Below are 11,765 nucleotides of genomic sequence, written 5' to 3' on the forward strand. Positions count from 1 at the left end.
TTCCAGGGTGACCTACTGCTGTGCGGTGTTGGGCCTCTGTCCCTCCCTCCACCATGATTCCTCTCCTCCATTTTCATCTGCCAAGTGATGCTCACCCCTCACCGTCCTGCCTGAAGTGCTCTCCATTCAGTTCCCATAGTTTTTGGCCATACGTGGCTTTGTGGGACTGCTCCTGGTTGTGAGTGACCATATCAAAGACACTGTTGGCTTTCATGCTGTTTGCTGTGTCCTGACTTGTAAAGATGACTTCCTACCGCTTTGGGTGAAGCTGTTCTTCTGTATGCCATGAGAAAGGGTAACAATGCAGTTCTCCAGACTTTTCCCCTGGGCTGTGGAGAGAGAGGCAGAGGAGGCAGCCCTCTGAGATTTCTGAGGTCTTTTGGTCCCTTAGCTGAAGAGGGGGGTGATGATGGGCACTTGTATCCTAGACAGTGTGGGGCAGTGTTTTTGCCCATTGTTCATGAGTATTGGCCTGGTGAGCGGGTCTGTCTGTTATTACAGCAGTGATAAGCCTCCTGGCTCATCTCCATGTGCCTTCATTGCAGGTTGTTGAATTGCAAAATCAGTAGCACTTGCTATGGGGATATGACTGCTGCACTCAGCACGAACCAGAGCCTGAGGGAGCTGGAACTTATTGATGACCTGCGAGACCCTCGATTGCGGCTGCTGTGTGAGGGGCTGAAACATCCTTCCTGTCAGCTGCAGAAACTGTGGTAAGGAACAGGAAGTTCCTCGGGTTTTTCCCCAGCTGGCCTGTGGGTAGCGCTCAATGAGGCTGGGGCTGGGAGGCTGCTCCCTGCAAGAATGAGGAGGAGGCCAGGTGAGTCTGCAGTACTGGGTCCCTGTTCATCCTGAGAAAGAAGCACTGTGCAGGTGGAGCCGATGGCTGTGCCCTCCACAGTGCTCCTCACTCAGCTCTTCCAGACACCTGGTTGCTGGGGTCCCTGCCTAGTGTGTGTCTTCTCTTCTCCCTGCTGCTGGGGAAGTGTGGGGTAGGATTTGTGACAATGTCTTATGGTCATTGGCCTGGTAAGGGGCTGGCAGGCATTACATCTGTCATTGGGGCAGTCATAAGCCCTGCAGCTCTTTTCCGTTTGTCTCCCCTGCAGGTTGCAGTGGTGTCAACTTGACAGCGCCTGCTGTGGGGACCTGGCTGCAGTGCTCAGCACCAACCAGAGCCTGAGGGAGCTGGACTTGCAGGGAAATACACTGGAAGACCCTGGAGTGCGGCTGCTGTGTGAGGGGCTGAAACATCCTTCCTGCCAGCTGCAGATGCTGCGGTGAGGGACAGGGGTCGTCTTGAGGGTGTTCTCAAGCATCTTTGTGGGCAGCAAATGATGGGGTGTATGGCTGTGTGGATCCCTTCCCAGGGGTGGCTCCTGCATGGAACAGAGCTGTGGGGCCAGGGGCTCTTTGGCGCCTCCTGGGAGTACGTTGGCTGAGGGAAGGCCATGGGCCTGTCCTTGGATTGGGCAGTGGCTGCAGCCCTGGTCCCTCACTGACCATGTGGTGGGTGCATGGTGAGCATGGGAAGGGTTTGTTTGCCATAGCTTACGGTCATCAGCCTAGTGAGGCACTGGTGGGCGGTTACATCTGCCATTGTGGTTGTGATGATCTCCACAGCACTTACGGATGTGTCTCCCCCGCAGAGTGTTGCGGTGTGAATTTACCAGTGCCTGCTGTGGAGACCTGGCCACAATGCTGAGCACCAGCCAGAGCCTGAAGGAGCTGGATCTGGAAGAAAATGAGCTGGGAGACCCTGGAGTGCAGCTGCTGTGTGAGGGGCTGAAACATCCTTCCTGTCGGCTGCAGACACTGTGGTGAGGGACAGGGGGCTCCTTGGGGCTTTTTCCCAACAAAAATCATGCACTGCTCTTCCCTCATCCATCCATCCAATCATTTCATCATTGACAAATTGGTCAGACATGATTTGTCCTTTGTAAATTTGTGCTGAGTGCTCTCAGTCATCTTTTCGTCCTTTGTATGTTTGGATATGGTTTCCAAGATTATTTTCTTCTTCACTGTCCCAGGGGGGAGGTGAGACTGACCAGCCTGTAGTTCCCTGGATCCTACTTCTTGGCTTTCTTGAAGTTAATGGTGATATTTACTTTCTTGCTGTCCACAGGAAGAAAGCCTGATAACCTTCACGGTTCAAAGATAATTGAGAGAATCCTTGCAGTGGCAATGACTTGCTCCCTCAGTGCTCATGGACGCATCCCATCAGGCCCCATGGACTTGTTTATATCCAGTTTGTTTAAATATTCTGTAATGTCATCCTTTCAACAGAAAATGAGCCTGCCCTTGTCCTAGACTTTTTCATTGGTTTCAAGGAGCTGGGACTGCTGAAGACTGGTCTTATCAGATAAGACCAAGGTGAAGAAGCCACTCAGTACCTTGGTCTTCTGCATGTCCTTTGTGACCAGTTTCCTGTTCCCATTTAGCAGTAGGTCCACATTTTCCCTAGTCTTCCTTTTGCTGCTGATGAACCTGTAGAAAGTTTTCTTCTTGCCCTTCATCTCCCTTACCAGATTAAACTCCAGGTTACCTTTTGGCTTTCCTAACTCCATCCCTGCATACTTGGACAGTGTCTATATTCTACCCCAGTCACTTCCACCTCCTTTTTACAACTGAGTTTTGACAGAAGCCATTCATCCATGCAAGCCTTCTGACATTTCTGCTTGTTTTCCTCCTTGTCAGGATGGAATATTCTTGAGCTTGAAGGAAGAGATCCTTCAATATCAGCCAGCTCTCCTGGATCCTCTTCCTTTCCAAGACAGAAAATTCTTCCTTGCAGATCTCTGAACAGGCCAAAGTCTTCTCTTCTGAAGTCCAGGGTTATGATCTTGCGCTTTTTTTTTTGTTTGTTTGTATTTTTTTTTTTTAATTTTTTTAACCAGTCAGGTCTTTTTAACTTTCCGTATCCTGACTTCCATCATCTCATGGTCTCTACAGCCAAGTCTGTCCCCAGTCTGATGCCTGATCAGTTCTTCCTTGTTTGTAAGCATGAAGTCCAGCAGAGTGCCTCCGCTTGTCAGCTGCTCTGTCACTTGCATCAGAGAGTTGTAGTCAATGAGCTCCAGAACCTCTCATCTTGTTTTTTTCCTGCTGTGTTGTCCTTCCAGCAGATATCAGGTTTGTTCAAGTTCCTCGTGAGGACCAGGGGCTTCCAATTCCTGATCAGGTGGTCACCTACCACAGTCTTACCCCTCTTGATCTGTCCTTTAATCCTTAACCATAAACTCTTAGCTGGCTCATTGTCCATCTCCATGCATCTCTGCTGATCTCACATAAAACACAAGTCCCTCTTTTCATATTCCAGGCTTATTTCTGAAGAGCCTGTATCCATCTATTGCAGCAGTCCAGTCACGTGAGGAATTCCAGCATGTCTCTCTGACTCCATCGAGATCATAGACCTGCTACTGTATGCACACATCTAATTTATCTTTTTTGTTCCCTGTGGTCATGCATTAGTGTACATGCACTTCAGAGATACGCACAGCCATGCTGATTTCCAAGAAAGGATTTGAGAGCTTTCCCGTAGTTCTGTCTTGTAGGCAGTTCCTTGTGTATGTGGATACACTTGAGGTGGGCACCCCTCAGCCCTGGTTTCTTGATTAGAAGGTCTCCGAGTTTACTTAATCCCGAACACTTTGCTTGCCGACCTTGTCCAGCAATTCCTCACTTGGGTTTCGATCATCTGCTCCATTCCTGGTTGTTCCTAGTTTAAAGCTCTCCTTGGGCAGCCTGCTGTCAAGAATGTTTTTTCCCCACTTAAGCAGCTGGATCCCATCTATTTTAAAACACTTACCAGTCGTCAAAGATGATACCATGATTGTAAAACCCAAAACACTGTTGTCAACACCTGTTGCGCAACCTATTGCTGACCCATGGGATTCCTCCACACCTCAATCCTTCCCCCTGACTAAAGGATCAAGGAGAAGATCACCTGGACCCCCATGCCCCTGCCTGTTGCCTCCGGACTCATGTTTGATACTTTGGAGTTGTACAATTGGTGCACACAAGGAAAAGCCGTAGAAGATAATGGTCAGAGGGCCAGATGAGCCTTGCTTTATCACGGCTGCTGCGACTGGCCCAGTCCTGAGTGGGTGGGACAGGGTGGGCTATGTGGTGCCATGGTTGGCTGGGATTGGTGGGTGGAGCTGTGGTGAGGCCTCCCCTGGGTGGGTCCTGTGTGGCTGGGGCAGAGCTGTGGAGTGAAGGGGCCCTTCAGAGCTTCCTGGGAGGGCACTGGCTGAGGGGGGCCTCTGAGCTGGGCTGGGAGTAGGCAGTGGCTGTGGTGCTGGCCCATCATTGGCCATGGGGTGGGCATGTGGCGAGTGTGGGCAGGGTTTGTGGCCATGGCTTGTGGTCATTGGCCCATTGAGGAGCTGGTGGGCAGGTACATCTTTGTGCATGGCTGTGACAACTGGGTGGATCGTCTCCATTTTTGTCCTCTACAGGTTGTGTCGTTGTCAGCTCACCAGCACTGTCTGTGGGGACCTGGCGGCAGTGCTCAGCATCAGCCAGAGCCTGAGGGAGCTGGACCTTTCTTTTAACAGCCTGGGAGACCTTGGACTGCAGCTTCTGTGCGAGGGGCTGAAACACCCTTCCTGCCAGCTGCAGACACTGCGGTGAGGGACATGGGGGTTCCTTGGGGCTTTTCCCAGCTGCCCTACGGGCAACACTCAGTGTAGCTTGTGGCTGGGGCAGGGCAGCTCCTGCCTGCGTGCAGGGATGGCAACAGGCTACCAGTGAGGTGCATCTGCAGGGCGAGGTCCCTGCCCATCCTGTGCTTGTTGCCTGCCCTGCCAGGACAGCAGTAATAGCTGTGACAGATGTCTTGCCTAGGGGCCTTCTGCCCCAGTCCTGGTCTCTGTAGTACCCCAGGGGGATGTGTGCCTCTCTGGGCATGCTTCCCTCTTCTACTGCAGCAGAGAGGCTTGTGAGCAACCAGCGGAAAGGCAGGGCTATCCTTTTGACCTTTCCAGGGGCAGTGAGCTGGAGAGTCAGTCCTGATGTCCCAGCATGCTAATGTCTGCATTAGCACAGGCTGGCCATGGTCATGTGTCGAGACATTTGCTGGGTCATTCAGGTCCCTTTCCAGTGTTACTGAAATGGAGTCGGTTGCATTTTTCTTCTCGTTAGTCCATGGGAACTGGAAAGAAGGCAGCAGAAATAAACACTAGCTAAAACTCCTTTTTATTGCCAGCAATAAAGGTACCTCTTTGCATGGAGCATGAGAAGGACACCATGTTACAACTCGTCATTCCTTATACGCAATCTTAACTATTTACATATTCATGTTTACATTTTACGTAACGTATTGGCTTTGGCCACAGTATCATCTGTTGCTTTTAATTTTTGAGTATTTGTACATGACCCCTGTGTGCAAATAGGCTTAATGCTTAGTTATTAGCTGAGTTTGTATGATTTTTATGCATCTTTGCTGCTTTCAGCTGGTCTGATTTGGTTTATTCTACCAGCAAACCCACTTGTATAGGTGAGGTCACTGTCAGTCAAGTTCTGTTGCATATGTCTTTGAAGCCATCTTTACATAGGAGCTCTTTCTTATGTAATAAAGTCAGTCCCTTTACCCTCAGAGTCTTCTGGGCATCCAGCTCTGTTCGCCCATTTTCATTTCTTAAGCCCTGGGTGGCTAACCTGGGAACTTTGGTTTTGGAAATGACACTCATCAGAGGGAGGAGCTGGGCAGAACTTGTGAAGGGGAGGGAGTAGTATCTGCTTTTCCAAGGTCATTGTGCAGATCAAAGTGGTACTAAGCTTGTGGTCCCCACTGTTATACTGGAGCATAGGAGCAATAGTGTGGGAGCTGGGAGAGTTGTGCAAGAATGTGTGGAGCCATGCAGGAGGAAATAGATCATGAAACGTGCAGTTGGACTGCATTAAAATGGTCTGACCTGCTCTCCTACCTGTGCATGTGGAGAGCAGCTGGACAGCAGAACAATGCAGGGTATAGACTAGCAGAGATCTTTACGTCAGCCTTTGCTTGAAGACTTTGAAATGTTGCCAGGAATGAGTAGCAAAGATTAGATTGACTGAGTAGTAGTAATTGATGCTGGGTTTTTTTGTAAAAATCTTGCATCCTTGGGTTTAAATTGTGAATGTAAGGAGGGTCTGAAGAATTGTCTGAAGGTCTCCACAGACCTGTTTTCCAAAATGCATGTTGCTTTTCACATTTGCAGAAGGGTGGTTAACCAGACCCTAGGTCATCTTTTGCCAAGGTAATCTGCTTTCTGGCTACTTATGGCCTAGCTTGTCCTCTTGGGTGGAATTATGACATGTTTCATGGTCACATTGTCTTTCCAGCAGACACTATTACTGAGGATGTCTCTTTCTTCCAAGTGCTATCAGCGTTCCCTCAGTGCTTAGGGTATTTGCTCTCCCTTCTAATTTTCAGACTTAGTTAAGCAAGAACTTACCTTACTTCTTCTCTAGCTTTTCCCCTGCTAAAACTCTAGCCCCTTCTCCTCACTCTCTTGTACTTGCTCCTCATCTCTGACAACTCATCAGTGTCCTTATGCCACAGAGTGCACCAGATGTGGGCTCTCTGTCTTTCTCCTAGCTGGGGCTGTGCTGTCCTCCTGTGCTCTCCTCCCTGCAATTGTATACTTCAGAGCCCCATTCATCAATATTTCTTTTGATTTTCAGGTAATTTACATAACATTTTGGTTTGGTGTTGAAATGAGAAAGCTCCCTTTTCGTGGCTTCATCATTAAGCCATCTGTAGGGTTATTTCCCTATCCACTCTATAAATACATGAGGGGCAGCTTGCTGTAAATCGAAGTGGGGAGTACTGCTTTTCCATAAATCAGAGCAAAGATAAAAAGAGGCGTTGCACTGGGAGAGGCCCTAACAAGGGAAGATTTTCTTGCTCATGGCGGAACAAAACACGTATAAGATCTCAAAGCATAAGCAAAGAAGGCCTGTTCTGAAAAGCTGCCAGCAGTACCTGGAATATCTTGAGCAAAAACCAAAGGGCCTAAATGGACATGGTGGTCTGTGGCCAGGTGTCAGAAGCGAGTCACCACAAGCCGGGGTGGGTGGGTGGTGAGGGTGGATAGGCTTTGCGGCCATGGTATGTCATCATCAACTTGGTGATGGGCTAGTGAGCAAGAGCATCTGTCCTAGTGGCTGTGACAAATGGGTGGATTGTCTCCATTTTTGTCCTCTGCAGGTTGTGGCATTGTCAACTCACCACCACAGTCTGTGGGGACCTGGTGGCAGTGCTCAGCATCAGCCAGAGCCTGAAGGAGCTGGACCTTGGTGAAAATGAGCTGGGAGACCTTGGACTGCGGCTGCTGTGTGAGGGGCTGAAACACCCTTCCTGCCAGCTGCAGACACTGAAGTGAGGGACACGGGGTTCCTTGGGGCTTTTTCCAGCTGCCCTATGGGCAACACTCAGTGTAGCTTGCGGCTGGGGCAGGGCAGCTCCTGCCTGCGTGCAGGGATGGCAACAGGCTACCAGTGAGGTGCATCTGCAGGGCGAGGTCCCTGCCCATCCTGTGCTTGTTGCCTGCCCTGCCAGGACAGCAGTAATAGCTGTGACAGATGTCTTGCCTAGGGGCCTTCTGCCCCAGTCCTGGTCTCTGTAGTACCCCAGGGGGGAAGTGTGCCTCTCTGGGCATGCTTCCCTCTTCTACTGCAGCAGAGAGGCTTGTGGGCAACTAGCGGAAAGGCAGGGCTATCCTTTTGACCTTTCCAGGGGCAGTGAGCTGGAGAGTGAGTCCTGGTCTCCCGCATGCACAGTGTCTGCCTTTGCACACTGTGCCCGTGGCCACGTGTCGACACGTGTCCCGGGGTCACTCAACTGCCGTTCCAGTCCTTCCCTTTTACTCACATGGCTGTCCGAGCTGCCATTCCCGCTGTCGGGGTCTTGCATAGGTGCTGTCTCATCACAGCGCGCCCCAGGTGGATGGTCGAGTCCTATGGGGTAGGTCCCATGGCACTGGGACCCTCTAGGCAGACAGTGAAATCCAGCTGTGCACACCCTCATGGTGCAGTGGGAGCACTAGTGTGCCTGCTGATGTGACTGTGTCTGGGGAGAAAACAGAGTTCACAGAAATTCCCGCTTGCTGTCTCTAGCCTCTGGAGGTACCCAGTCAAGTGGGGAAGAAGGTCAGGGATGGGAACTGGTGGGAATTAATCAAGAACGTTGGTGGATTGAACGTTGAGCCATAAGGCTAGATGTACAGGGCAGAAGCATGAGGGCGTGCTGTTCACACTCTGGATCTTTCTGGTGCTTTCCCTTTGGCTCACCGTCAGGGAACAAGACTTCCGGTTGCCTGCAAGGAAAGGGCCATGGCCCTGAGCTGTCACTGCCTGCTGCCGCAATTGGCCCAGTCCTGAGTGGGTGGGACAGGGTGGGCTATGTGGTGCCATGGTTGGCTGGGATTGGTGGGTGGAGCTGTGGTGAGGCCTCCCCTGGGTGGGTCCTGTGTGGCTGGGGCAGAGCTGTGGAGTGAAGGGGCCCTTCAGAGCTTCCTGGGAGGGCACTGGCTGGGAGTAGGCAGTGGCTGTGGTGCTGGCCCATCATTGGCCATGGGGTGGGCATGTGGCGAGTGTGGGCAGGGTTTGTGGCCATGGCTTGTGGTCATTGGCCCATTGAGGAGCTGGTGGGCAGGAGCATCTGTGTGCATGGCTGTGACAACTGGGTGGATCGTCTCCATTTTTGTCCTCTACAGGTTGTGTCGTTGTCAGCTCACCAGCACTGTCTGTGGGGACCTGGCGGCAGTGCTCAGCATCAGCCAGAGCCTGAGGGAGCTGGACCTTTCTTTTAACAGCCTGGGAGACCTTGGACTGCAGCTTCTGTGCGAGGGGCTGAAACACCCTTCCTGCCAGCTGCAGACACTGCGGTGAGGGACATGGGGTTTCCTTGGGGCTTTTCCTCAATTACACCATGGGCAATACTCAATGGGGCTGGAGCTATTGGCTGCTTCCTGCAAAGATGAGAAGGTGCTAAAACCCAGATATCTTCAGCGCTGGTCCCTACTCACCCTGTGCTCCTTCCCAGCCATGCCAGGAGAAGTGTGTGCAAGAGGTGTCCCTCCAGTCACCTCCTGCTTTGGCCCAGGTCTCTGCAGACTCGGTGTTGCACGGGCCTAAGTGAGCGAACAGTGGAAGACAGCAGAACATCCCTTCCCATGAAAGGTCTCTGCTGTCAGGCCTGACTCCTCCCTCCAGTGTGTGTGAATCTGTGGCACCCTACGGGGATGTCCACCCCTTCTGGATGTCTTTGTGTCTGGCAGTAGTGCAGAGAAGTCTGTGTGACCAACTGAAATGTAGGGATCTCTTCTGGGATTGGTCCCACGGGACTGAGCTGGAGAGTCAGTCCTGTAGTCCTTGCATGTACAGTGTGTGCGGTACCTCACTATGGCCATGCTTGCGAATCAGTATGCGCTGGGTCACTCAGCTTTCTTTTTAGGGTTTTGATTTTCTCACATAGCCCTCCAGTAACCCATGTGTTGGCCCTGTGTTTAGTCTGCAAGCTCCGGATTGCTATCTAAATGTCCCCTTTGTCTTAAATGAGACTGGATCCTTTTGTTATGACAATGGCATTCAGCCAAATGTGACTGAAGTGGGAGTAGTAGCATTGAGCTCCCACCCAGAAATCACAGTGTGAAAAACCATAAAGCATGCCTTTTTCTTCTCAAGTGATCTCCAGCACTCATCAGAATGGACAAGGTCAGCATGGACTGAGGCAGGGTGGGGGGAAGGAGGCTCAGCACTGGAAGTGTTTGGGAAGCTTCTTATTGAGATCCTCTGAATGAGGAAAGACAACAGCCACAGGGCTCCCTGGAGGCGCTTGACTGAGATCCTGCACAGAGACAGTCTGTGTCAACTGAGATGACCTGCAGGGTGCCCTGATGCCCATCTGCTGATGCTGAGGGGCAAAGGTAGGCAAAGCTTATACTAGAGAAGAGAGTGGGGGACATCTAAAGCAGAAAGGGGCATTTTCCAATGGGTAAAATGCATGAAGCAGGGGAAGTCATACATCACTTTTTCAAGGTCATCAAGGAGAGGAAATTGCTGCTAAGCTTTTGGTCCCCACTTCTGTAGTAGAATTCAGGAGCGATACTGTGGAAATTTGAAGGGGTTATCTAAGGACGTGTGGAGGTAATGCAGGAGGAAGGGGATCCTGAAACACACACAGATGGATGAAGTGGCCAATTAACATAGTCTTGTCAGCTCTCCCACCTGAGCCAGGACAGTAGCTAGGCAGTGGAAGGATGCAGGACAGAAGCTAGTGGAGGTCTTTATCTAGAGATCTGAAATGTTGCCAGGAATGAGCCGGTCCTGCAGTAAGGATTAGACTGGCAAAAGCAGAGTTCCTGTTACCATGTTTTCTATTGAAGGAGTGCATCCTTGTGTTTATATCATGAATGCATGGAGGGTTCAAAGGACCATAGCAGTGTCTCTACAGACCTTTTTTCCAGCCTAGAAGGGCTGTCAACAAGAAGGGTATTGCCCATACCCAGAATCGTAACATGATTTAGGTTGCACCCTCTCTGGACCCTTGGTGAACACACTCCTGGTTAAGAAAGTTTTCTGAAATCTAATTAGTTTCCTGTGTTACCCAACTTTTGCTTATTGACTCTCATCCTTCCACTGTGCATCTCTGAGAAGGGGCTGACTGAAGGTTGACTACAGGCTGGACTGAGAATGGGTAGTGGCTCTAAGTGCTAGTCACCCCATTGACAAAGTGGTTGGCGTGTAGTCAGTATGGATGGGGTGTGGAGTGGGGTAGGCTTACAGTCATGGGCCATGTGAGAGGGTGCATTGGTTGCCACAGCTATGGTGAGCCTCACACCTCTTTTCGATGCGTCTTCTGCAGGCTGCTGAGCTGCATACTCACCGGTGCCTGCTGTGGGTACCTGACCACAGTACTCAGCACCAATCTGAGCATGAGAGACCTGGACCTTAGTTTTAACGGGCTGGGGGACTCTGGAGTACAGCTGCTGTGTGAGAAGCTGAAACATCCTGACTGGCAGCGGCAGACACTGCGGTGAGGACACAGGGGTCCACAGGGCATTTTCCAGCTGCCCGGTGGGCAGTAGTCAATGGGGTGTGTCACTGGGATTGTGTTGCTGCTTCTTTCAGAGAAGGCTGCAAACAAGCTTTGTTTGCAGCACTGGGTCCCTGGTTATCCTGTGGTCCCTGCAGGCATCTCCTTTCCTAGCCCTGAGTCATACGGTCTGGCTAAGTGCCAGGTGTACCTTAGGAAGAAAATGAATTCTCACTTGATTCCCAATGAACTCTTTTTGATAGCTGGACAAAAGCAATGACAGATATCTGCTTCAGGCATTGTTACTGCCCTCTTTGAAGAATTATATTGCATTTCTAAAATTACCAGTCAGATATCAGTCCCTTCCTTAACGTTGTTGATGTCATAGGAGTCAAACTGGTTAGAGTTACTGCTTTGTTTTCTCATGGTATAAGATCTGGGGTTAGAATTATGTGGCTATTCCTTGTAGCCTCTAAGGAGCTAGGACTCTATCTCTTAAACCCTTGGAGATCCTCACGTTGCAGTTTTTGGTGGATTCTGTCTCCTTTCAGTGGAAGGAGTGTTTTATAAAGCAGGCTAGGAGACCCTGCAGAGACCACGAGTCTACTGTAGAGAGCTGGATCATTCCTAGGTCTAGTGAGGTGCTTTTCAGAACAGCACAGGTCTCACACTGTGCTCTACAGCTGAGGAGGCAGCTAAGATGGGCACCCCACTTGTTTCTTCTGGCTGATACACAGTTAGG

The 11,765-nt window shown here is 50.8% G+C and overlaps 1 protein-coding gene across 1 annotated transcript; it reads left to right on the plus strand.

The window, feature by feature from the left end:
• Nucleotides 1-585: 585 nt before the first annotated feature.
• Nucleotides 586-11,027, plus strand: LOC309684829 (NACHT, LRR and PYD domains-containing protein 12-like; the record flags this gene model as incomplete). The annotated part of the gene is made up of 7 exons (XM_082500684.1): nucleotides 586-713; nucleotides 1,110-1,280; nucleotides 1,650-1,820; nucleotides 4,461-4,631; nucleotides 7,196-7,366; nucleotides 8,703-8,873; nucleotides 10,853-11,027. 7 exons carry the CDS (start codon nucleotides 586-588, stop codon nucleotides 11,025-11,027), a joined length of 1,158 nt encoding a protein of 385 aa, XP_082356810.1.
• Nucleotides 11,028-11,765: the final 738 nt, after the last annotated feature.

Source organism: Vanellus vanellus (genome assembly GCF_965231255.1).
Source record: "Vanellus vanellus genome assembly, contig: HAP1_SCAFFOLD_602, whole genome shotgun sequence".
Lineage (NCBI taxonomy): Eukaryota > Metazoa > Chordata > Aves > Charadriiformes > Charadriidae > Vanellus > Vanellus vanellus.